The sequence below is a fragment of the Protomyctophum parallelum genome, assembly GCF_964188405.1.
Source record: "Protomyctophum parallelum genome assembly, chromosome: 4".
Classification (NCBI taxonomy): domain Eukaryota; kingdom Metazoa; phylum Chordata; class Actinopteri; order Myctophiformes; family Myctophidae; genus Protomyctophum; species Protomyctophum parallelum.
In genome coordinates this window covers 54,768,851-54,796,051 of record NC_139700.1, presented here as the reverse complement: position 1 = coordinate 54,796,051, position 27,201 = coordinate 54,768,851, and the positions used below count along the sequence as shown (strand labels likewise).

At 44.0% G+C, this 27,201-nt stretch overlaps 3 protein-coding genes across 5 annotated transcripts in view; 2 read left to right on the top strand and 1 right to left on the bottom strand.

Annotated features, from left to right (window-relative positions):
• The window catches only part of lmo2 (LIM domain only 2 (rhombotin-like 1)), a 196,466-nt gene extending 177,889 nt beyond the window's left edge, over positions 1 to 18,577 (top strand). Inside the window, exon 4 of the transcript XR_014569130.1 lies at positions 18,510 to 18,577. The gene's annotated coding sequence lies outside the window, so the exon portion shown is untranslated. The remainder of the gene's footprint in view (positions 1 to 18,509) is intronic.
• On the top strand, positions 42 to 8,734 carry LOC310857911 (gamma-crystallin M2-like; the record flags this gene model as incomplete). 3 transcript variants are annotated; one of them, XM_083763897.1, is made up of 3 exons in its annotated part: positions 42 to 74; positions 8,080 to 8,322; positions 8,434 to 8,734. In XM_083763897.1, 3 exons carry the CDS (start codon positions 42 to 44, stop codon positions 8,713 to 8,715), a joined length of 558 nt encoding a protein of 185 aa, XP_083620023.1. The 3 variants fall into 3 exon arrangements, with proteins under 3 accessions (XP_083620023.1, XP_083620022.1, XP_083620021.1); XM_083763896.1 differs by lacking the exons at positions 8,080 to 8,322; positions 8,434 to 8,734 and adding exons at positions 646 to 888; positions 1,000 to 1,281; XM_083763895.1 differs by lacking the exon at positions 42 to 74 and adding an exon at positions 7,256 to 7,288.
• Positions 13,122 to 27,201, bottom strand: part of LOC310857311 (cadherin EGF LAG seven-pass G-type receptor 1-like) — a 115,202-nt gene continuing 101,122 nt past the window's right edge. Inside the window, exons 31-36 of the mRNA XM_083762925.1 lie at positions 26,753 to 26,880; positions 22,920 to 23,032; positions 18,992 to 19,132; positions 16,859 to 17,104; positions 13,492 to 14,062; positions 13,122 to 13,161 (exon numbers count right to left, since the gene is read on the bottom strand). Of these exons, the coding sequence (XP_083619051.1) occupies positions 13,137 to 13,161; positions 13,492 to 14,062; positions 16,859 to 17,104; positions 18,992 to 19,132; positions 22,920 to 23,032; positions 26,753 to 26,880 (1,224 nt within the window). The 3' untranslated portion in view covers positions 13,122 to 13,136. The remainder of the gene's footprint in view (positions 13,162 to 13,491; positions 14,063 to 16,858; positions 17,105 to 18,991; positions 19,133 to 22,919; positions 23,033 to 26,752; positions 26,881 to 27,201) is intronic.

Sequence of the window (27,201 nt, the reverse complement as noted above, 5' to 3'; positions counted from 1 at the left end):
GCAGTCCCCTCTACTGTAAAGCAGCTAGAACAACAGCCAAGATGTCCGCCACCGACATGAACATGATGAGCAAAGTAAGTCCCACTTATATCTTTATTTTATTTGTTTACATTTTTATAAGTATTTTATTGAATTTCCACAAATTACAAAGTATCACAGTACATATCAAGACTTGGGATTACATTAAAAAAAACAGGCTGCTTATCATCATATAAATACATCAATTATGTCATCAAAAACTAAACATTTATGTGAAAACCTTCACACATTATGAAAGAAAACAGCAGAACTACAAGCTCACAATAAAAGGATACCTTTTATATTTTTTATCTAGCACTGATACTCATACTCATACATGCATGCTCATACACTTTTCTTGAATAATGTTGGTTCCTTACTTTTCTTTATGTAACACGCTTTGGGTATTTAGAAAGCGATAAATACATTCAAGCTATTATATTATTATTATTACTACAATGGATTGCAATGTGACACATGAGCTTGCAGATCTGCTATTTTAGCTATCTTTCAAAATCAAAAATAGGGAATAAGTGGTCACAAATTACAATATCGCTGGGCCTCAAAACGGCAAATCGACAAAATTAAGGCTCCGTCGCCTCAAAATATCTCCTCTCTTGCCTTCAGATCGTCTTCTACGAGGACAGGAACTTCCAGGGCCGCTCCTATGAGTGCCAGAGCGACTGCGCTGACATGTCCTCCTACCTGAGCAAGTGCCACTCCTGCAGGGTGGAGAGGGGCTGCTTCATGGTGTACGACCGCAACAACTACATGGGCAACCAGTACTTCATGAGGAGGGGCGAGTACGCAGACTACATGAGCATGATGGGCATGCAGGACCACATCAGGTCCTGCCGCATGATCCCCATGGTAAGATCAGCACAGAAAGCTCTTCTTTCAGCCATTCTGTCCATATATTATTTATCATTCACGCAGCAGCAGAGATAATACATTAATCATCCGCACACTTTGAAACCACAGTACAGGGGCAACTACAGGATGAAGATCTACGAGAGGGAGAACTTCGGAGGCCAGATGTACGAGATGATGGACGACTGTGAGAACATCATGGACCGTTACCGCATGAACAACTGCATGTCCTGCAACGTGATGGACGGCCACTGGCTGATGTACGAGCAGGCCAACTTCAGAGGCAGGCAGATGTACATGAGGCCCGGAGAGTACAGGAACTTCATGAACATGGGCTGGGGCAGCGGCATGAGGTTTCAGAGCATGAAGCGCATCATGGACTCCTGCTATTAAGTTCTTCCCCGCTCCCCGGTGGATGTACTTGTATAGGAAATAAAGTATAATTTATATAAGTAAATTGCAAGATCAAGTTTTTTTTTTTCTCATGCATGCACATAAACACGCACAGGTCTATTCACCTGTAGGGCTGTAACCTCATCAATGTGGTTACGGTAACAGCTAGAAAAACCTCCCCTACTCGCTCCAGTTTTAGTCAGAACTAAAGGTCCACATGGTCTCGTTCAGTAAGACCATATTAATATCACCATTCACAATTTCCAGTGATTTTCAAAAGTGGATGAATTTTAATCTGACAGATTAAAAAAAAATCACACCCATGTGAAGTGAGAGGCGCTCTTATCATCGTACCTCATCTCATTCCGGCCAATCAGAATTTGCGTCCTCACCTTCGTCTTCAATGTTTGTGTGTTGGGACAAAGTTTGTGCGCGCGTGCACAAAAGAAACAGAACAAATCAATACCAAATCGGAATACTGTTCAAAGTGTAGATTCAGATATTATGAGGTAAATCAGGTCTGTAACTCAAAATACAGTAAAGTAAACACAATACGGGAGGAGCAAAGCTTACATTGTTCATTCACGCATGGCTTCTGCCCCTGGAGATTGAGGTGGAATGACTGGTGAGTGAACAGGGAGGCATACTATGATCCGACGGAGCATTATGGTCCGAGGTGCGCTGGGGGTCGGGAGAGGGTTGGGGTTAGGTTTAGGTGTCTGCCCCGGGGGAGGTTAGGGTTAGGGTGAGGGTTTGAGGTTAGGTTTAGGTGTCTGCCCCGGGGGAGGTTAGGGTGAGGGTGAGGGTTGGGGTTAGGTTTAGGTGTCTGCCCCGGGGGAGGTTAGGGTTAGGGTGAGGGTTTGAGGTAGGTTGTCGATCGGACCAATGCTCCGTCGGACCAAAGTATAGTAACCGAGTGAATACTGTGTGGAGGAGTGTGTGAGGGATATGTGCGTGGGCAGTGTGAGTGGATACTGTGTGGAGGAGTGTGTGAGGGATGTGTGCGTGGGCAGTGTGAGTGGATACTGTGTGGAGGAGTGTGTGAGGGATATGTGCGTGGGCAGTGTGAGTGGATACTGTGTGGAGGAGTGTGTGAGGGATATGTGCGTGGGCAGTGTGAGTGGATACTGTGTGGAGGAGTGTGTGAGGGATATGTGCGTGGGCAGTGTGAGTGGATACTGTGTGGAGGAGTGTGTGAGGGATATGTGCGTGGGCAGTGTGAGTGGATAATCAGTCCAGAGTGGTGATGGCAGACACCTGTTGATCATTGCTGATGCAGAAAAGGTGAGCTGTGGGAAGGGGAACTGTCCAGCAGAGGCTGCCCTTCACAACACAGTAGGAGGGAATGTGTCAGGTGACAGCAGCACAATATTAACCCATTCTGACCTGAGATCAGATTCATACGAGGTTTTCCACTGGACACACACTGGTCTGATTAACCCATTCTGACCTGAGATCAGATTCATACGAGGTTTTCCACTGGACACACACTGGTCTGATTAACCCATTCTGACCTGAGATCAGATTCATAGAGGTTTTCCACTGGACACACACTGGTCTGATTAACCCATTCTGACCTGAGATCAGATTCATACGAGGTTTTCCATGGACACACACTGGTCTGATTAACCCATTCTGACCTGAGATCAGATTCATACGAGGTTTTCCATGGACACACACTGGTCTGATTAACCCATTCTGACCTGAGATCAGATTCATACGAGGTTTTCCATGGACACACACTGGTCTGATTAACCCATTCTGACCTGAGATCAGATTCATACGAGGTTTTCCACTGGACACACACTGGTCTGATTGAATCCTGTGGAGAATGCAGGGATGCTGTTCCAGGTGGTCCAAGATGGGCAGTTATGCGGTTGGGCCCGTCCAGCTCAGACCAGTGATGTTTTATGGACTGGTTTGGTTTATGCCGGGTTTATCGTTCAAATTGTTTTGTATATTATTTATTGAGACCATGGACGGGATGGTATGTTCCTATACTGTATATTCAGAATTACATGCAGATCTTTCTCTCCATGGTGAATGCATTGAGGATGTACAGTACCAGGCTTTAAGTCATTATTGACTCACAGGACTTTAATGTTGTTGTTTTTTTGCGTCTTTCGCCTTTATTTTATTGAGTGGTGCAACCACTCCAAGGAACATCAATGTCCGTGATGTTATTATGTGTTCACCTATGTGTTGGTTAATGAGCACCAGTTTGAGTACGAGTAGGGGCACTGTTTGCCAGAAACAGAGAGAGAGAGAGACAGTGCTGCACTGTTGCCTGCTAATGAGAGAGAGAGATTGAGGGGGAGAGAGAGGGGAGTTGCACCACTTGGTTCACACGGGTGTGATTTAATTTTTTTATAGAGGGATAGAGAGTAGGCTGACAGGAAGTGGGGGAGTGATGGGGGAGATGGGGGAGTGACAACAAGACCTGAAAGTGAGGAAGGCACTTGCATGGAGGGCCCTAAACGGCATGGCCAGTGTATGGAACTCCAACCTCCCCCTGTCAAACCAAACTCAGCTTCTTCTATGCAACGGTAGAGTCTGTTCTCCTAAACGGCAGTGAATGCTGGACCCTGAAGCCAACCCTGCAGAAGTCTCTCGATGGGTGCTACACCAGAATGTTGCGGGCAGTACTCAACATCAACAAGAGCACACATGTTACCAACACAAATCTGTATGATGGAACGCCAAGGGTGAGCCAGAAAATAGCAGCCAGGAGAATGAGACTAGCAGGACACTGCCAAAGACACCAAGAGCTGCCAGCCAGTAAACTAGTGCTGTGGGATCCAAAACACGGGCACCGGTCACGAGGACGTCCCACGCTAACATACGTGGATGTACTCAAGAAAGCAGGAGCGCAAAGTACCAACGAACTGGCCGGATGTATGGAGAACCGGGATGACTGGAAACGACGATGGAGGGCTCGTCTGAGGACGACCTAGAGACATGCAGTAAAGGCCGTCGGGATCGGGAGTCGAATCCGCGGCACACTGCCAGACTCTGACTACCGGCCAAGGTGCCTGGACCGCTGAGCCACAGCCCAGGCCGACTCACAGGACTTTAAAGAAACGTACAATATGTAACCCCAACAGTGTGAATAGGCTCTGTGTGAAGCTGTGGTCCAGCTGGTTCTGGGTTCCCAGGCATATGCACCTATAGCTCATAGGCATAGTGTATAGGGAACACCATGGACCACGGAGCTATGGCATATATACCCATGTCTGTCCTAGCTGTTCCGGTTCAGTTTCCCTATAGCATTGTTTGATTGGCTCGACAGCAGATTTGAACTGGAAACACCTAGGAAGTTGTGACGCCTTCCGGAAAGCACATATTTCCGTTTCAAATCTACTGACAATCCAATCAAACAAAAGCGACTGTATGGGAAAGTGAACCGGAACAGGACATAATGGGCATGCCACTTTTTCTGGAAACCGCAGGACTGGTTAGCCTAGGATGCTCAGAGAACCATTTGAGTGTTTCAAATTGCAGAGGGCAACAAATAACAATGCACCGGTATTAATGTTTAAAGAGTTCGCTCATTTACCCAATGAAATGAGGAGCTCATTTGGAAAAGACTGTTCATCCACTGTAAAGCAGCTGCTCATTTATTTAAGACAACAAAGACAGAATATTTACACAAAATATCAGATTGTAAGAGGCCACTTCATCCCAACCAAATGGTTAATGCTGTTGTAGTAGTAGGATACTACTATTTGTCTACAGCTGCTGAATTATGTATTGCTATGTTTGTTATTTAGTTTCATGTATACTAAGCTTACCCAGCCACGTTATACCTACGTATAACAACCCCACACAGTTTTACTTACTGTCCATGTAGAGCGAGAGCCAGAAGTGTCACAGTCAGATATCAATGCTGGAATGCCTATAGTGTCAAAACAAGCTTAACTCCCTGTAGCTAAACTAATTTGTCTGATTAGCTGCCCAGGTGATTAAGACAACTTGTCATTATACTCTGTCTTGTATGAATACAGATGATGATTGCTGGTAATCCTGAAAAGTACTTTTTATATGTGATTAAAATGTTCTTCTGGAAAGAACTATAATGATCCCAGTGTTAATCTCATGTTAAAATAACACAGATTCACACCCAAAAGGATGTGGAATTTATTAGTACCTTAAAAATGGTAACGGATGCTTATATAGTCTTCTCAGCAAAAGTATTAAGACTAAGTATTTAGGAACAACATAAACCCAGATCACGTGGCAATGCAACAGGAAATAAATCGCACGCTGTATTTGAATATTTCAAAATATATACACATAGAAGCAATACACAAACACAAATTGTCTTACAATGAGTCTTGGATACTAAAATATAGTATTCATGTTGAGGTGGTCAAAGTAAACACAAACAACAGTCCATGATCAACGTCTCTGATCACAACCTGTGGTTGGTGATGGTGACAATCTGCAAATGAATTAAAATAGAATCTACTGTCAGATACAGTCTACTGTAGATACAGTATGAACAGGGAACATCATGGTATATTTACACAAAATATCAGATTGTAAGAGGCCACTTCGTCCCAACCAAACTGCCCTTTGACACAAGTTACTGTACCTACACAGGCCAATATTTCTCAATAAATGCAATACAATGTCCTATAACAAATTACAGCATTAATGCTTTCATTTGTTTTCCAGCAAAGTGGTCGTCTAACCAGTGGTTGTCCAAGTAAAACAGTTCCTTATTGTGAAGCAGTGAGAATTGTCGGTAATGTATTGGAGAGGATTTACTGACTTTATGAGGTCAACAGCAAACAGAAGAGTATATGATATCATACTGTATTTCATCTGCGTACATCGTATCAAAGATAATGCTATGGGCGCCCCTACTGTATTCTCACGGTGACCCCTGTCCTTCTCAAACAATTAGAGATGTACTGTACTGGCTCAATAACGTCCACATTTTTAATGGCTGACAAAACAATTATCTACCCGTCATCCTGTCATGAAATAAAAATAACCGGGACCTTGAAAATATGACCAGTGTCCATCCTCTCTTGGTGTCTAGACCAGTGTCAAGGACCCCCAAATCAACATTTATTAGGCCACGGACCCCCCATTTGAAAACATATACCAGTGACCCCGATAAGGACCCCCCATTTGAAAACATATACCAGTGACCCCGATAAGGGAGGATTTATATGGCTCTAGCTGTGATTCCGAAACATATTAATTTCAAGGACCCCCAGTTTCACACGCATTATGCTACGGACCTCCGGTTTAATGGCATTTCTATCTCTGGCACGCCAATTTATATTGTAAAACCACTGTTAATTTAACTCTGAGAGTGTACAAATGGAACCACATTAACAAGATTTAGCTAGGTACCCCCTGGAACTCCCTCAAGTACCCCTAGGGGTCCCCGGACCCCCACTTTGGGAACCATTGGTCTAGACGCATCTACATTAGAACAGAATGTTTGAGGCCAGATCGTGTGACAGATCACACTGCGCAAAAAAGCATGGAATACGGTTGTGTATATTACAGGAAACTCCCGTTAAACCTTCCAACAAACTCCGGTAAACTCCCGAATTGTACCATCACACCTGTATATTACCGTATATTAACTGTATATGCTGCTAAACTTGAGGTTTACGGGCAAATCTAGTGCCCATGATTGCCCGTTAACTCCTCTTTTCACTCCTCTTATGAAACAGTACAGTAGCTCAATGGCTTTTTGTTCTGTTATGAATCAGAAGCACCCATTTGGAGTACAGTCCCTGGAAATGTTGAATAACCACTGCTACTGTACTGTACTACGGGCTCTTTGATGACACGTTGCTGGCTCATGTTGTTTTTGGACAATAGGTCTTCTGGGTGGTCAGGTGCTATAAAGAGGCATGCCCTCCACCAGGTAGAGTGTCAAAGGTACCATCCCCAGCAGCAGCAACAGAAGCACCGTACCTGCCCAGAGCAGAGCCCAATAACAGCCACCATGACCTCCAGCGGCATGAACATGATGAGCAAGGTGAGTCAAGAAGAGTTCACCTGTGGATTGTACAATTAGTCCAAAGTTCATCATTGTACTGTATAATGTACATTATAATAGTAACCAGCTCATAAATGGCCTAATTGTTTGGTTTATAGTATAAATATAGTATATTGTAGTTATTTTGAATTTAAAGAGTGTATAAGATTAAGAGTTATTAATTTAGTTAAAGGACCACAATTATTTTCTACTCAGTCTTTGTATCATAGGAGGGCTGTGGGCACTTCAGAAACCCGTCCACCATTGACATCATCGTTAGGCAGATTTTAACAAGATTACAAAAATATATATTTTTTTTTATTTGTATTATCGTGAGAACGATGGCTTCCATTTTAGTAATAGAAAGCCTGCAGTTTCTATTAGCTTGGATCCCCATCGATGATGTCACTGGTGGACGGGTTTCTGAACTGCCCACAGCCCTCCTATGAGACTTAGGGCTGTATTTTGCGTGTCTTAAGTACCAGGTCTTATTCCCTAACTTGAGTAAACTAAAGACCTGGAGGCGTGATCAATGCCATTTGGCTATTCTGAGTGGCCAAAGAGCATTGACCACGCCTCCAGGTCTTTAGTTTACTCAAGTTAGGGAATAAGACCTGGTACTTAAGACACGCAAAATACAGCCCACAGACTGAAAAGAATTGTGCTATTTTTACCATGATCATTAGTGAGGACCAATTATATGAAGATAGGTTGAAATTAAGTGGACCTTCAATACATGGACGAAGTTGGACAGTTCGTAGAGGCTAAAATGACTGTCCTCTCGCTTTCAGATCGTCTTCTACGAGGACAGGAACTTCCAGGGCCGCTCTTATGAGTGCCAGAGCGACTGCGCCGACATGTCCTCCTACCTGAGCAAGTGCCACTCCTGCAGGGTGGAGAGGGGCTGCTTCATGGTGTACGACCGCAACAACTACATGGGCAACCAGTACTTCATGAGGAGGGGCGAGTACGCAGACTACATGAGCATGATGGGCATGCAGGACCACATCAGGTCCTGCCGCATGATCCCCATGGTAAGATCAGCACAGAAAGCTCTTCTTTCAGCCATTCTGTCCATATATTATTTATCATTCACGCAGCAGCAGAGATAATACATTAATCATCCGCACACTTTGAAACCACAGTACAGGGGCAACTACAGGATGAAGATCTACGAGAGGGAGAACTTCGGAGGCCAGATGTACGAGATGATGGACGACTGTGAGAACATCATGGACCGTTACCGCATGAACAACTGCATGTCCTGCAACGTGATGGACGGCCACTGGCTGATGTACGAGCAGGCCAACTTCAGAGGCAGGCAGATGTACATGAGGCCCGGAGAGTACAGGAACTTCATGAACATGGGCATGGGCCAGGGCATGAGGTTCATGAGCATGAAGCGCATCATGGACTCCTGCTATTAAGTTCTTCACCATGAGTGCAAGTGCTTCTACTTTACTGATGGAAATGGAATTCAATTGAGTCAATGAATAAAGTATACCTTTTTTACATAATGGGGACATTTCTTATTTCTTAATTTTATTGGCTGCCATTTTGTGGTATTAGACTGAAGGAAATGTGTTTTATTAAGTACTGTATGTGCACCTGCATAATCCTACTACCACATTGTACAGCACACTGTAAATAAACAATGTAGTCATCAATGGATGCACCATTAGAGACACCACAACCTTGCAGTCTACTGTAAAGTTTAAAATATATTTTCAGCTTGTTATCAATTATATCCCATCATATCTCATCCCTAATCTTTTTACTTCTCTTTAGCTCATTTGATTTCTATATGTCCTGCATTAAGCGTCCAGATTTCAGTGTTTGTAAAATGAAAGATTTTACACACTCAATATTCCCTTCATATTTGAGTGTCTAGTTTCGCATTATTTCATTACTTTGACTCATAATAAACGGAGTAATTAACAAACTTAAACATCACAAATGTTAGTGGTAAAGTAAAATTATATTTTATATGTGCATGGTTTATTTCGTGCATGTCTGTGTATTTTACTCATGTCAATTATAATTGTTCTTCTTTGAGGTTTCTGTTTAAGCCATTTCTTCTATTATAAATGTTGACATGACATACCCCCCATTACCCCATTACATTACCCCAGGTGAAGGAGTTCAAGTATCTCGGGGTCTTGTTTACGAGTGAGGGGAGGACGGAGAAGGAGATCAGCCGGAGAATCTGAGCGGCAGGGGGGCGGTATTGCAGTCGCTGTACCGCACTGTTGTGACGAAAAGAGAGTTGAACCAGAAGGCAAAGCTCTCCGTCTACCGAGCAATCTTCGTTCCTACTCTCATCTATGGTCATGAAGTGTGGGTCATGAATACAAGCGGCCGAAATTAGTTTTCTTCAACGGGTGGCTGGCATCTCCCTTAGAGATAGGGTGAGAAGTTCAGTCACACGAGAGAGACTCGGAGTAGAACCGCTGCTCCTTCGCCTGGAAAGGAGTCAGCTGAGGTGGTTCGGGCATCTGGTTAGGATGCCTCTCGGTCGCCTCCCTAGGGAGGTCCTCGACGCACGTCCCACTGGGAGGAGACACCGGGGCAGACCAAGGCACAGTTGGAGGAAACACATCGACTCAATGGCCTTGGAAGGTCTCGGAATCCCCCAGGAGGAAGTCACTAATGTTGCTCTGGAGAGCTGTTGCCCCCGTGACCCGACTACGGATAAGCGGTTAAAGATGGATGGACTTGACATACTGGAGAAAAACAATAACTCCACTTCTCTTGACATAAATCCAAAAGTAGTTTATTTTACAAATGCAAAGTCATATTTTCAGTCTTTCCAGTGTCTTTTCACAAAAATAAATACAAATATTTAACATTAAAATACATCCAGTGTCTGACTCTAGGACACAACAAACACATTTGCCATTTTATAAACACAGAAATGCTGAATGGAGTGAATGATGAAGATGGTTCACATGGCCAAAAACAACAATTTAATTATATAAAACAAATCATTTACATTTTATTGTTCACCTTAAAGATGGAGTGCCATGATTTGTTCCACCCTAAAACATGATCATCAGGTATTATAATATAAGGAGGAAGAACTCTTTCCAAAAAGTGTACAGTATTTGTTAAAATCATGCTTTTACTGTATGTGGACACGCCCACCAGTTCATTAAGTATGCCCGTTTTGCCTGCTGTAGTTGTATTATAAAGGGGGAGGGGTTAGGGGAGGGGCTGATAATGTGATGTCACTATATTACTGTTTATTCCATTGGCCCGTTTGACTGTCAAAGGGTTCAGCCTCCAGGAAGAAACCCTAAATACAAAGATAATACACCATTGCACATAAAAAACGACTCCAGGGCGTCTAATGAAGTACTGTCACCTCATAGACGCATGAAAAACTGGAAAAATACAAACATTGTGGCACTCCATCTTTAAACATATGTGAGTACTGAATAGGAAGGCGGGTTAATACTTGTAGGTACGGGACTCGGAGTGTTGCTATTTGAAAGATAACTCTGTGAATACTGTATGTATTCCCCCTGGCCGTGTGAGCTCGTGCGGATGGCATTGTCTAATGCTTGATAACAATCAAAAGGAACACAATATAGTTACCTTTCTTTTGGAATAATATCAAGCAAAAGGTAGAAAACATAAAAAAAGGAAGCAACATGAAATTGGTGTTACACACTGTACATACAGTACACAAATGACACCTTTTGACAGTCAGATTACTGCTTTTATGTAGGCCTAAAAGTACATAACTTACTTAATTTCAGTGCGTTTTCTCAGCTGCCTTTTGATTCACACATACAGCAAGCAGTGACAACTCCTTTAATTTGACCAAAGTAGAAGCAAATGATATAAAACACAATTCTGTATTCTCTACAATTAGCCTAGGAGTATGGCTTGGTCTGTTTGAATGGGCAGTAGTATACAACTATACATATCTACTGTACTTTTGATTGTTTCAGACGTGACTGAGAACGAATCTATTTTCACTACACTTGACCTCTTTCACCCTGGAGTCCCTGTTCTGGGCATATCAGAGCGGATAGGAAGTTTTGTATTTATATATGAGCTTGTATGTCAGTTAATATTTGCTATTCTTCATAATATGACAATGAATAGGTACTGTACGGCTTAAGCAGTTGTTAATTACAATATCATTGAACCAAGTACAGCATACTAGGACACTGAATAAGTCATAACACTGTATCAGCCATTGTAAAAGCCCAGTTCAAGCATTTATCCCACAGTATCCTGCATAAACACCACATTAGAACGGTATAATAAAGTAGCACCAACAAATTATATTACAAACATTATCCAATTTGCAACAGTTACCAAATCATTCTTTGTAACTTCTGCCAAAAAGAGGAAACCTGATTCATCCAAATAACTTCTTTGCAGCACTACAGCAAAAGCATGTGGTCAAAAGGCTGGACTTCTACATTGGCTGAATCTGTAAGTCCAACAACCGACCTCACATCCAGAAAGCAGACTTTAACAAACAACTGTACAATCCGTTAAAATGTAAAACCAAACTATAATTCAAATGACATTGCTGACAAACAATCTCCAATGCTTACATACAGTATATTCCATACTACTTTACAGTATAAAAATGATTTCTCTCCTATACACACGTACAAAATAGCCAAAATACAAGATTATCTACAGTGGTGAAAAGACACGTATATTACATGTTTAAGCTCGTCAACAGCTTGGGTACTTTACTTGGTCACATTCAGTCATGGCACAGTTGTTTCATGAGAAAATAAAAGTATTTTTTTTATGACAAAATAAAAGTTCAGGGACAGGCTACTCCACCAAATACTCTTTACTTGTGTGGTTTTGGTGAACTTTTATCCACCCTGTTCCCTTTTTAAGTTATATTTCACAATACACAATAATATACAATCCATTGGTAGTTTGTGGGCCAGAGGCGTTCCAGAACCAACTCCAGGGACGTGCAGAGAGGGGCAGGGGCTGAAATCCCATAAGAGGGCACTTTTGGACGCGAAAATAGCAGATCTACAAGCTCTATCAGCTATTTTCGGGGCGCAACCTTAGAGTATATATATGAATAGAGACGGCACCCAGAGGAAACCCTGAGGCGAAATGGACATAGTGGCCGAATGAAGGTATTGCAGCCTGGCCCCAAACACATGAACGCGCTGTCCGTTGACTATCATTGTACACGTTCACGACGGACGACGCTCGTGCGCGTTCAACGGCAGCGCGTTCATGTGTTTGCACCATTGCAATCCGTCCCAGAATGCACTCTGTTCCTACCAGGAAGGAGGAGTGAAATCGCCTCATGCGCTTTTGAGCAACTTAATGCAAGTGGATGGGAGGAGAACTCGGGTGTCTTCTCTATTCATATATACTCTAAGGGCGCAACCCAGCACTCTATAGCTAGTGGAGAGGCGGTGTGTAACGACATGGATTCCTAAACAAACTCGTTCCAAGTTCAGGAGAACAATTCTCCTGAATGCTCCCTTCCTTCCTTCTTTCCGGCATGGCGTTGAAAGGAGAGGAGTGGCATTTTGCATTTCTTTCACCATATAGTGAATGCTGCATTCAATGGTCTGGAAAGGGCAGTTGTTTTACAGATGGGGTAAAAGGGCAAGGTGGCTGAAGCCCCCTCCGATGTCTATGTGTGCACGTCCCTGCCAGAATCAACTGGATGCTGGAGTCACGTATGGCCAGGTAACATTTCCACACGTATGGCCAGGTAACGTTTCCACACGTATGGCCCGGTAACGTTTCCACACGTATGGCCAGGTAACATTTCCACTTCTCTGCTCCATTGAGACGTTGTTGTTGTTGTTGTTGAGGCCGTCCAGGCCGTCCTCCCCAGTCAGATAGAGGTTTCATTGCTGCCACTTTTTTTTAAGAAAAACGTTATTGTAAGTACACTACAAACCTGAATGAATGTAATCTTCCAAATGCAAGTCATTTTACTACACACTCTACAGACTACAGACCCATCTGAAATGAGTGGTGCTGTACTGTACAGCACTATATTCACTATATTGTTGCAAAAGTCAAATATGTAACTATGTAACTATTAAAATATATATGAACAATTGAACATACATGCATAGATATACAGTATAGCATAGCATAGCATAGCATAGCATAGCATAGCATAGCATAGCATAGAATAGCATAGCATAGTATAGCATAGCATAGCATAGCATTTGCCCACTTACTCTGAATCTGATTCGTTGGCTTCCTCCTCGGTGCCATTGACCACCGTTGTCGTGGTGAGCATCGCGGTTACCATGGTAGCGACTCCATTGTGACGTTGTCGCGGCGACAGAGGCGGCCGAGGGATCACTGGGGAGCGAGGGGGGAGTTTGATAAGTGCCCCGTTGCCCCCGGTGGTCGTGTGGAGTGGGTGCAGGCCTCTGTTGTTGGTGGTGGGAGAGGATGGGGCGAGTATGCCGTTGCCCCCGGTGGTCGTGTGGAGTGGGTGCAGGCCTCTGTTGTTGGTGGTGGGAGAGGATGGGGCGAGTATGCCGTTGCCCCCGGTGGTCGGGTGGAGTGGGTGCAGGCCTCTGTTGTTGGTGGTGGGAGAGGACGGGGCTAGTAGTACCCCGTTGCCCCCGGTGGTCGGGTGGAGTGGGTGCAGGCCTCTGTTGTTGGTGGTGGGAGAGGAGGGGGCGAGTGTGAGCGGGGAAATGGCATGGGAGTTGTAGTCACTGAGTTTCTCCCGAAGGCGATTCTTCATGTTTTTGTCGGCCAGAGGAGGGGGGTAGGTGATATTCTTTTTCAGAATACCTAAGACAAAAAGATCGGGGTCAACATGTACCGGTATTGAAATTACCTTCCAATACTATAAATGTACTGTAGTGTATACTATGGCTGTCGCCTCATAGTCACAATATCAGAACGAAAGAAAATACATCGCATGGATGCAACTGGGACGTATCCTCAGTGATGTATCCCAAGGTCATCACCTGGGACGTATCCTCAGTGATGTATCCCAAGGTCATCACCTGGGACGTATCCTCAGTGATGTATCCCAAGGTCATCACCTGGGACGTATCCTCAGTGATGTATCCCAAGGTCATCACCTGGGACGTATCCTCAGTGATGTATCCCAAGGTCATCACCTGGGACGTATCCTCAGTGATGTATCCTATAAGGTCATCACCTGGGACGTATCCTCAGTGATGTATCCCAAGGTCATCACCTGGGACGTATCCTCAGTGATGTATCCCAAGGTCATCACCTGGGACGTATCCTCAGTGATGTATCCCAAGGTCATCACCTGGGACGTATCCTCAGTGATGTATCCCAAGGTCATCACCTGGGACGTATCCTCAGTGATGTATCCCAAGGTCATCACCTGGGACGTATCCTCAGTGATGTATCCCAAGGTCATCACCTGGGACGTATCCTCAGTGATGTATCCCAAGGTCATCACCTGGGACGTATCCTCAGTGATGTATCCCAAGGTCATCACCTGGGACGTATCCTCAGTGATGTATCCTATAAGGTCATCACCTGGGACGTATCCTCAGTGATGTATCCCAAGGTCATCACCTGGGACGTATCCTCAGTGATGTATCCCAAGGTCATCACCTGGGACGTATCCTCAGTGATGTATCCCAAGGTCATCACCTGGGACGTATCCTCAGTGATATATCCCAAGGTCATCATCAGGGTTTCGGGTCTCGTGAACATCACACCCCTCACTCAGGTGACCCAGCCGGGGTGATCAAGTCCCGACTTACGTCCCAGTAGCTACCCTCGATCAGACCCACTAGGGAAAGACCAGGGCCACACAATCCATTGGAACCACTCCGGAACTACTATGCCGGGACTGAGAGGTACTATTTTGGCATGTGGAGGGACAAGGTTCTGTGGGTTGACTCCTGTCCGGGCCCCTCCTCCTAACATTATAAAATAAATAAAATATATCGATTGACCAGTTTGGTCGACCAACACTTCGTTAGTTGATTAATCCCTTTTAAGCTCTCGCAACATCGTACTTTATCCCATTCTGAGCACTAAAATCACTAATTACACGAGGATCGGGATCTAGGCTGTTTCTACCCTGGGAGTCACATCTCTTCTAAACTCTAGAAGTCTCGATGTAACCTTTTGCTTCCACCAGGCCAATAGCCAGTAGCCACTGTGAAATGGACATTAGAATGATGACATCCACATCGACCTGAAGACTGAGGCTGGTGTGGTGTCTGTATGATTCTATGCAGTGCAACAGTCGGAGACACACTGACTGACATTATCCGAACCTTCTTTGTATGTTGGTTGGAAGCAAATAAATAAATCTACTCAATTCACTACCACAAGGGCCAAGGAACAGAAATACACAGTGACTCACCGAGTTATTCAGCATCTATTAGGAAGCAGAGTTTGGTAGATTGTTGACATGGTGGTTGAGTCATGTGTTTAATTTGACCAGGGACGTTCCCCCACACGCTCAACAATAAATGGTCTCCGTGTGAAACACTGCTGGACTCTATTCTCATTATCTATTTTTGTCTCCACCAGGCCGAAGGCATGGGGGGAGAGTATGTTTTGCACTCCGTCCGTCCGTCCGTCCGTGTGTCCGTGTGTGTCCGTCCGTGTGTGTGTCCGTGAGCAGCTAATCTCGGCCACCGTTAACCCGGTCGATGCCAAATTTTGCACACACTCTCCCTGGATGCCAACGATGAACCCAAACTGCCCCAAACTTTCCAGAACGGCCTGTTATAGCGCCACCAGGAGGCCGCTTTGTGCAAAACAGGTTTTTGCACAGTACACCTACAGATTTTGTCCAAACAAAAGCAAATTGGTACACAGTCTCTCTAGAGTCTAGAGCCATTAAACGAAACGGGTCTTTCAGATTTCTCAGACCCCATCCTGATTGGTTAAGATTGGCTTCCAAAGTTCACAGGAGTGCTCAGTTTCAAACAAAATGCTGCAAATCATGAACACATCGCGTGATTTCCGTCAAATTGTGCACGCACATTCCCACTAGGCCGAGGAAGAAATGCCACATGAACAATTTCAACTCAGCCTCAAGGTGGCGCTATAACTGGCCGAAAACTGTTTTTACCTCTAACTGCACGGATCTGTGGATAACTTTGTATGCCAACTCCCTAGTTTACTTTTGTTGCCCTTTTATCCAACCACCAGATGAAGGCAAGCTGCAATGTCCTACATTCCTATCCTGGTGGAGACCTGTGCCCAGAAGGGCACTTTTTCTAGTTCTTATTCTCTTTTGCACACAGGTTAAGACGGTTTAAGTGAAATTAAAATAAATTCAAACCCAACAGGCCCATTTCCAGTGTTGGGGGTAACGGCGTTAAAAATGACGGCATTATATAATGGGAATAGTTTAACCCATTTTGACCTGGGAACGATTCGGCAAATGTCTTCTAAACGGTTTTCTTGAAAAAGCTATGTTTTTCTATGTCAGTCGTTCTCAAACACTTTCATGTCACTTTTCACGATTCTTCAAAAAATAGCAGACCTACAAGCTCGTAGCGCGCCACTCGGTGGCGCGCTATGAGCTTGTAGATCTGCTATTTTTCAATAGCTAAAGGAGTATGTGTTTTCTCTCACCTCGTCGTGGCTGGTTGCTGTCGGGTGAGCTGCAGGGGGCGCTGTCTTTGCCTCCGCCCTCGTTCTCCGACGGGGACTCGCCCTTCAGCTGGTTGTCCCGGTGGAGGTCCACCTTGACCTTGGTCTCCACGCGCAGCGTCTCCGCCGCTCCGCCAGGCTCCGCCTCCTCCTCCTCCTCGTCGTTCTCACTGGCTGTCGGAGGCTCCGCCGGCCAGTAAGGCTTCACGGGATTGTCTGCAGTGTCCACTGCAGTACAGTATACGTGTGGAAAGGAAAGAAAGGTACTATGTTTACCCAGGGTAACTGGACTAAGGAAAGGAAAGGAAAGGTACTATGTTTACCCAGGGTAACTGGACTAAGGAAAGGAAAGGTACTATGTTTACCCAGGGTAACTGGACTAAGGAAAGGTAAGGTACTATGTTTACCCAGGGTAACTGGACTAAGGAAAGGAAAGGTACTATGTTTACCCAGGGTAACTGGACTAAGGAAAGGTAAGGTACTATGTTTACCCAGGGTAACTGGACTAAGGAAAGGAAAGGTACTATGTTTACCCAGGGTAACTGGACTAAGGAAAGGAAAGGTACTATGTTTACCCAGGGTAACTGGACTAAGGAAAGAAAGGTACTATGTTTACCCAGGGTAACTGGACTAAGCATCAGATACTTGTTTACAACCAGGCCCTGCTTATTTCATAGAACATTTCATGGTAGTGGTTCAATGCCTTGTCCAAGGGCACTTCAGTGGTGGTAATTTTTAACGTGTCGGACCGCTGATTCGAACTGGCGACCTTCCGGTATCAAGACCGCTCCGCAATCCGCTCGGCCACCGCTGCCACCGCTGGCATAGTAAGTTCACGAGAAAAGACAGTGCAAACTAATGCATTACTTTAGTGTTTTATTGAGGGTTGATAACAATTGAAACCTCCTCTGGGATATATATTTAACTGTACATTTGCAAAAAAAAAAAAAAAACCTGCTCATTTGTAACACATTTTGTGGAATCCCAACTATTAGGGGTAGAAATGTACAGATATCCATAACTACACCATAACTTGCATATCGATACCAGTGTTTGTAATGTTCTTGTCAGGGTTCCTTGAGGGGGTCCCAAATGGACCCTTTATAGGTCTGTAACCCTGAAGGTGTACAAATGGAACCCAATGACATCTGTATTCTCTACCCACTCAGGATATGCCACCCCCCAATGACATCTCTACCCACGCAGGTATGCCAATGACACCCAGATATTTATAAATCATAAACCCTCTCATTTGATTATTTTCTTGCATTTAATGTGTCACAGCTTTCCTGTAGCCTATACACTGGTGTATATGGTGTGCATTCAACAATACACTGACACAACAAAGCATCAATTTGGGATGAATGGAGTCTTAACACATTCTGGGCGGGAACCCCTTATAGTGTTTTAAGCATTATGTCATACTTTAGCTATTGTGAAATCGTGAAAATGTAGTGCAAATCTTTGAATATAATTGTGACCAAATTTGACTGAGGGACTGCCATTGGATTTTTTTGAATGTCATATGAAAGCAGGGAATCATAGCTTCAAATTGACATATTGGTTATTCAGTTTGACCCACCAGTTTTGGAGATATGGCTTATAGAGTGATGTCTTGCAGAGAAACAGCGAGTTGAGAAAACAGGCTTGAAAGGTTCACTTCTGAGGTCTCTAACATTACACCTAGCTACATGTTTAAGCATTTATTTCATATTTATATGTCGATTTCAGCTCTCACACTTATTTCAGACATGCTCTAGTATGTGAAGAGTCTGTCTGTGCTATTAACTCATTTTGGGAAGAAAAATAATTGTGCTATGGCAGGCTGTCAGTCAAATCTGGTCACTATATTCTTTCAGAGCCCACATTTTTAACTCAAATCTTTGCTTCTGGGGGGTCCCTGGAACTACATATATTCAGATGGGGATCCGTGGCCAAATACAGATAATTCTGGGGGTCCTTGACATGAAAAAAGGTTGAGCACCACTGACATAGTAACATAGGTTTTTCAGAAAACTGGGAGGATTTAGAAAGACATTTTGTAGTATTTGTCTGTCTTACCAAGAGGCGTGCTGTGCTGAGGCTGTGCTTCGTTGTAGTATTTGTCTGTCTTACCAAGAGGCGTGCTGTGCTGAGGCTGTGCTTCGTTGTTCCAGCGGTGTTTCCGTCTCCTCCTCCTCTCGTCGTCTTCGCTGTCTGATGAAGCGTAGGAGCTGCTGTGATCGTCCAGCGACAGCTCGCTGTCAGAGTCCGACTCTGTGGCCACACAAAGACAAGAGACCTCAGTGGCGTGCACAGACATTTAGAGGGGCTGGTGCTTCAGTAATAAAGGGCACACAGACATTTAGAGGGGCTGGTGCTTCAGTAATAAAGGGCACACAGACATTTAGAGGGGCTGGTGCTTCAGTAAAAAAGGGCACACAGACATTTAGAGGGGCTGGTGCTTCAGTAAAAAAGGGCACACAGACATTTAGAGGGGCTGGTGCTTCAGTAATAAAGGGCACACAGACATTTAGAGGGGCTGGTGCTTCAGTAATAAAGGGCACACAGACATTTAGAGGGGCTGGTGCTTCAGTAAAAAAGGGCACACAGACATTTAGAGGGGCTGGTGCTTCAGTAAAAAAGGGCACCTTGTGCAGCATGCAGAACCGGCCTGTTGCCTTAATAGTGAGATTTATAGATTTTGGGCCTAAATAGTATAGCTTTTTATCAATAATGTATCAATGTCACCACCACCACATACTGTACAGTGACAGTGTACTGTTAAAAAAAGCGGGGCATTGGGTGCTCTAGCAGCTAAAGTGCAGATCTTTTTTTTTTAATGTATTTATTTGTGGCTTTCGCCTTTATTATATATATTTTTATGGAGGGATAGACAGTAGTAGGCTGACAGGAAATGGGGGGGGGGGGTGACATATAGGCTACAGGTTTGTTTTTAGTTCAATGTTTGTTTTAAAAACGCCATTGACAATGAAGAGAAATTAATGTTTGTTTGGTCCCTAACACAAACATTAAAACCCATTAACAATAAAGAGAATTTGTTTTACATCATCATTACATCACCTAATGATAGAATGTTTAGGTGTTGTAATATGATAAGAGCGCCCCTCACTTCACACGGGTGTGTCCGTCCCAAAGCCATCTAATAGAAGAGTTGTGATATTGAAGGGGCAGAAAATAGCCCGGTCATGTGGTTCATGTGATGCGTGAGCCCATAGACTACGACAATGCATCCCGTAAACTCCCGGTTCTCCCCACTCTCAATAGAAGTCTATGTAGAGGAGCCGCCATTGGACTGAAGCCCCATGAAGTGAACGGAGTTTGCGTAACTCTGTCTTACTCTATGGCTCTGGTTTGTCCATTCCTGTGGCTGGGGTTGAATTTGAGGAGATCCCATAGAGCTATAAAGAATAGAGCCTGAACCGCATCTATTCATTTCGATGAAGTTGCTCAAAGGCCGGACCTCAAACGTCATGAACATCCATCCATCTCCATTAAAGTGCTGCAGTTCCTCTTTTCGCCAGTAGGTAGTGGCAGCTTCAATGCTCCTTACTGGAGGCTTGGGAGATCCTCTAACTGTCTAACAGCTTCTGCTTGTATTCTTCGTGCTTACCTGCCTGTATCTCCTCTTTCGTAAAGGTAGCGTCTTCGTCTCCGAGCTCGTGTAGATATGTGCAGTCCGGTTTGGGACAAGGCATGCTCTTTAAAAAGTAACTGCAGTATTTAGTTGTTCCCAAAGAAGCCCTAAGTATTCTGCCATCTACCTTTTCATTGTTGACACACTGTATAGCTCTGAGGGCGTCTTCAGAGCGACTGTATGTTACATATGCACTGGCAATAGGCCCCTGTGTGCCGGCATATGACATGTTGTTGGTCATCACTTTCAAAGTGGTGATTCTCCCAAACTTCCCAAATAAATCTGGCCTCTTTAATACCTCGGGGTCGGCCAGCTTTCGTGACAGACCCAATACAAACACCAGGTTCTTCTGGATGACGCGCACGTCGCTCAGATGTTTGTGGGTATCCATTATCTTTTGCTGTTTAACAGGGTGGAGTGATGTCCTTTATCTCTGAATATTCCTCACTAGGTAATGATTTAACTCTACAATTTTTTTTTTTTTTTTTTTTTTTCTTTTTTTTTTTTTGCGGCTTACGCCTTTTATTGATTTTTTAAGGGACAGATAGTAGGCTGACAGGAAATGGGAGAGAGATGGGGGGATGACATGCGGTAAAGGCCGTGTCGGGTTCGGGAGTCGAACCCGCGGCACACCGCGACTGGATCACCAGTCCGGTGCCCAGACCGTTACGCTACGGCCTGGGCACTCTACAATTTCTTAATGGAGAATTTTACGTCATAGTGTCTGAGCAAATAGACAAAGTGTCTATTTTACTTCATTATGATGTACGATGATAAGAGCGCCCCTCACTTTTTTTTTTACTATTTTGAAAAACCTTTTAAAATAGTTCAAATATCCGATCTACAGTACAAGCTCACAACATGTCGATGTAGATCGGCTATCCGTCTTGAACATAGTGTGAGAGATAGTGTGTAACGATTTGCAGGGTTTTTGGACAGAATCTGGAGGAGTAATATAAAAAAGTCGGCCTCCTGGTGGCGCTACTTGACCCCCAGGACATTACATCCCAAAAGATCATGGGATCCATTGAATGTGAAGGGGGAGGTGACACACTGACTTATTGAGCCTATGAATGTGAAGGGGGAGGTGACACACTGACTTATTGAGCCTATGAATGTGAAGGGGGAGGTGACACACTGACTTATTGACCCTATGAATGTGAAGGGGGAGGTGACACACTGACTTATTGAGCCTATGAATGTGAAGGGGGAGGTGACACACTGACGTAATGACCCTATGAATGTGAAGGGGGAGGTGACACACTGACTTATTGAGCCTATGAATGTGAAGGGGGAGGTGACACACTGACTTATTGAGCCTATGAATGTGAAGGGGGAGGTGACACACTGACGTAATGACCCTATGAATGTGAAGGGGGAGGTGACACACTGACTTATTGAGCCTATGAATGTGAAGGGGGAGGTGACACACTGACTTATTGACCCTATGAATGTGAAGGGGGAGGTGACACACTGACTTATTGAGCCTATGAATGTGAAGGGGGAGGTGACACACTGACTTATTGAGCCTATGAATGTGAAGGGGGAGGTGACACACTGACTTATTGACCCTATGAATGTGAAGGGGGAGGTGACACACTGACTTATTGAGCCTATGAATGTGAAGGGGGAGGTGACACACTGACTTATTGAGCCTATGAATGTGAAGGGGGAGGTGACACACTGACTTATTGAGCCTATGAATGTGAAGGGGGAGGTGACACACTGACTTATTGAGCCTATGAATGTGAAGGGGGAGGTGACACACTGACTTATTGAGCCTATGACACACAGTATGACATCCATCTCCCTGGCCTATGGCATTCATCTCCCTGGCCTATGGCATCCATCTCCCTGGCCTATGGCATCCATCTCCCTGGCCTATGGCATCCATCTCCCTGGCCTATGGCATCCATCTTCCTGGCCTACTGTATCCTCCTTGCACTCCTGGGTGGTTGCTATTAGGTACATGTATGTCAGTAGCCTGAGTTGGCCACTAGGTGTCACTGGTGTGCTGTCTATTCCTCTGAGAATTCAGAAATGATGCTGAGCAAGGTTATGATAGTTAACTAAAACTAAGGGGGAAAAAAAACAAAAATTAATAAACAAGCCCCATGTCTGTGGAACTCCCTCCCCTTTAAATTATAAATAAGCCCCATGTCTGTGGAACTCCCTCCCCTTGCACCTCAGAGCGCACTCATGCTTTTAAAAATGTACTAAAAACCTACCTTTTAACCAAAGCATTATTTTCTTTCCTTTTTTCTCTTACCTAGTTTTAACATGACCCTTTTTAGTTTAACCGACCCATGGGTCCCATGACATTGATTGTTGCATATGCTGTTTATATTTGTTATTCTTATTTCTTGCCATGCCATTACCATAATATTATAACCCATCTTTCCTCACCTTCTCGCTTGGAGCGCTTGCGCAGAAATCCGGAGGAATGTCCGTCTCCTCCATGGTAACTCTTCTTCAGCGAGCCAGAGGAGGTGGTGGTTCGCTTCTGTCCAGAGTCCTCCCTTTCAACAGGAGAAGTCACAATAGGTTGGTGTTGTCGACCAATACTATGACGAAGAATGTCCGTCGACTACCTTTTTTCTGAAATGAAAACTAAGCTATGATGACTAAGACTATTGACACTTTCATCAATAAATACGAAAATTAAACTAGACTAAAATGTTAGGAAGAGACTAGTGCTGAGCAGGAGAACGCTAAACTCATTATCTTAGTAGTGATGCCAGCTCACGGCAGAAACATCTAAAGAGTTAAAAAGTCTTAAAAAGACAAAAGGGTGGCTGGCTGCACACACTGATAGCCAAAGTGCCGATTATTTAGGATGCAGAGTAAAAACCAACGTTTCGGCAGTACAACTGCCTTCTTCAGGGTAGAGACTAGTAGACAAGAGATCCAGTACACATTTATAAAAGACATTTTACACTTGGTTGCATGCTGAAAATAGCCGATCTACGAGCTCACATCAGCCATTACGATGGCATCAAGGCCCGGCCAAATACATTCTAGTAGACTAAAAATCTACTGTAGATTTAGTCGACTAAAATCTTACGATATTTAGTCGACTAAAACTAGACTAACACGAAAACATTCCAGGTGACAAAAATGTAACTATAATGAAAACGATTCAAAAGACTAAAATCAAAATCTGCTGTCAAAGTCAACACTGTTTACAGCACTGCATGTTGGGCTCAGGATGAACAGGATAAAGTCAACACTGTTTACAGCACTGCATGTTGGGCTCAGGATGAACAGGATAAAGTCAACACTGTTTACAGCACTGCATGTTGGGCTCAGGATGAACAGGATAAAGTCAACACTGTTACAGCACTGCATGTTGGGCTCAGGATGAACAGGATAAAGTCAACACTGTTTACAGCACTGCATGTTGGGCTCAGGATGAACAGGATAAAGTCAACACTGTTTACAGCACTGCATGTTGGGCTCAGGATGAACAGGATAAAGTCAACACTGTTACAGCACTGCATGTTGGGCTCAGGATGAACAGGATAAAGTCAACACTGTTTACAGCACTGCATGTTGGGCTCAGGATGAACAGGATAAAGTCAACACTGTTTACAGCACTGCATGTTGGGCTCAGGATGAACAGGATAAAGTCAACACTGTTACAGCACTGCATGTTGGGCTCAGGATGAACAGGATAAAGTCAACACTGTTTACAGCACTGCATGTTGGGCTCAGGATGAACAGGATAAAGTCAACACTGTTTACAGCACTGCATGTTGGGCTCAGGATGAACAGGATAAAGTCAACACTGTTACAGCACTGCATGTTGGGCTCAGGATGAACAGGGTGGAGGTCCTTTCAGATGGGCAGCGTGTGACGATGCAAAGGATCACCGTATTGGTGTTATTATGATTAATACAAGAAGACTCGCCCCGTTTCTGTTTTCCTCCCAGAACTTTCCCCAGTGAGGGGTTGGTGGGAGAGGCTGGACAGCAGACGGCTGGATTTTGAATTTCTCTAACTATAAACTTTCATGACTGCAGACAGCCTAAGTACAAATATAATTTATGAAAAGCTACTACAGTGAAGTCTGTTCACAGACGTTGTTGTAGGATATGTGGGGATTATCTGACGAGGTACCATTTGAGGGGGCAAAACTTTACATATACTAAATAATACTAAATTGTTTATAGGGTCAATAAATGTAATATTAAATAACCTTTCCACAGGAGTATCTTTTTATACTGGGGAAGATTTCGGGAGGAAAAATGGGCACGCACCGGGGTGAGTCTTCTTGTTACCATTATGATTGCTGTTGTTGTTTTGTGGTAAAATATTGAAGTCACCCATCGTTTTTCCAACAGATTCCAGAGAAAAGGTGAATCCTTCCTTAGCTATAATCACATTTCAGCCTTTTTTTCTTCCTGGAATAAATGATTCAGTGCCTCACAAGGACACCATGTGGAGTTTTATTTGTTAAGTATGTTGTGTATTTTTACCTCAAACAAGGGTAACCTAAGCAAAGTCATGCTGACTTTAATATAACCCAATGAATAGTGTAATTGCAGATGAAACGCTCTGACAAGGAGTATGCAGTATATGGGGCTTGTTTTGCTGCCCTTATTTACTTGCTGTAGCAGCTGTCTGATTAGAAAACAGGGCTTGTGTGACCAGGGCTGCTAGTTTGCATCATGAACCGTTCTATCGTCCAAGAGAGGACATTAACCCGATTCTACAAAATGCCTTCAAATTCCTGACAGTTTTCTGAAAAACCTCATGTTTATGAGTCGTTCTCAAACATTTTCATGTCAAGGACCCCCACAAATATCTGTATTTGGCCGCCGACCCCCATCTGATAAATATGTTGTTCCAGGGACCCCCCCTCCCAGAAGCAAAGATTTGAGTTAAAAACGTTGGCTCAGAAAGAATATATATTCAAAGATTTGCATCACATTTTCACGATTTTTCAAAAATAGCAGACCTACAAGCTCATAGCGCGCCACTCGGTGGCACGCTATGAGCTTGTAGATCTGCTATTTTTCAATAGCTAAAGTGTAACACCCAAAATGGGTTAAGGCACTAGAGGCACAGCAAAAACTCTTATAGATAATGTGACACCCACTTTTCATAATGTACTTTGTTGATTACATTTAATGCAGTATAATGGACTTTGTCTTTGCTTTCTTTAATTTCTGTTGTTGTCATAAAGTTCTTTATCCATTCTGACCTGAGATCAGATTCTAAAAATGTCTTCTACATCCTGACAGTTTTCTGAAAATCTCAGTCGTTCTTCGATTTTTCAAAAATAGCAGATCTACAAGCTCGTAGAGCTTGTAGATCTGCTATTTTTCAATAGCTAAAGCATAACGTAATGCTAACACCAAAAGGGGTTCCCGCCTAAAATGGGTTAAAAGTCCTTAAATGGTCACTTCACTGTCATCTGGGGACCCCCCCAAGGTATGCCCACAGATCTACAAGCTCGTAGTGCGGCACTCTGTGCCACGCTACGAGCTATGTAGATCTGCTATTTTTCAACAGCTAAAGTTTAAAATAATTTACAATTTAGGCATTTAGCAGACGCTCTTAATCCAGAGCGACTTACATTAAGCAAGAACAAAAAAGCATGGGAATACATCACATAAAAAGCATTTATCATGAAACATGCGTAAGCTAAGAAAGTAACAGTGGAATATCTATATAATTAAACTATACATATAAACTATACATATATACTACTATGCTATACATATCATATGTACTATGACGTGCTATGACTACATACAATGCAATTATAGTGCTGTCTACATAACATGCTATAAGTCTGTATCAAATGCTATCTAAGTCTACAGAAATGCTATCTAAGGGGGTAGGGTAAGTGCTATGGGCCATGATGGAGTCTGAAAAGGTGGGTTTTCAGACTACGGCGGAAGATTGGGAGTGATGCTGCAGTTCTGACTGCAATGGGAAGTGCATTCCACAGTTTTGGATAATGGTTAAAGTGGTTGAAACTAAAACTATACGGTGACACAGACGCATCGTCCTGGGGTCTAAATGGACGTGTCCTCCTGGGGTCTAAATGGACACGTCTTGGGGTCTAAATGGACGCGTCCTGGGGTCTAAATGGACACGTCCTGGGGTCTAAATGGACGCATCCTGGGGTCTAAATGGACGCGTCCTGGGGTCTAAATGGACGCGTCCTGGGGTCTAAATGGACGCGTCCTCCTGGGGTCTAAATGGGTCAGAGTTGGAGAAAGCCTTACCGTGCTTGGCTGCTGCTGTGACTCCGTCCTGACCGGGTGGTGGTGTCCAGAGAGGCTGTGGACTCTCCTATGGTGGTGCGATACAGACCGTCGTCCTCTGTGAACGAGTGCTTTCCATTCAACGAACGCTGAAAAGGAAGAGCAACATTTATTTATCCAGCATGTGATGCAACTATACAGCTCTCAGAAATACTTTTAATACATGCCACCTGTTAACACTCCGAGTGTCCGTGGTTATTTAATCCATTAAATCATAGCGCCCGAGCTATTTGTAGCAGGGGAGCACTTTTACCGACGGACCGGATGTTATCCCGGATGTGGATGTAGCAGCTAAATGTAGCTAAAACACTCTAGAGCCGATCGACAACAACGGGAGGTATTAACCCATTCTGAACGGGCACCAATTTTGGTGTCAGCATCATGTTATGATGATAAATAGCTGATCTACA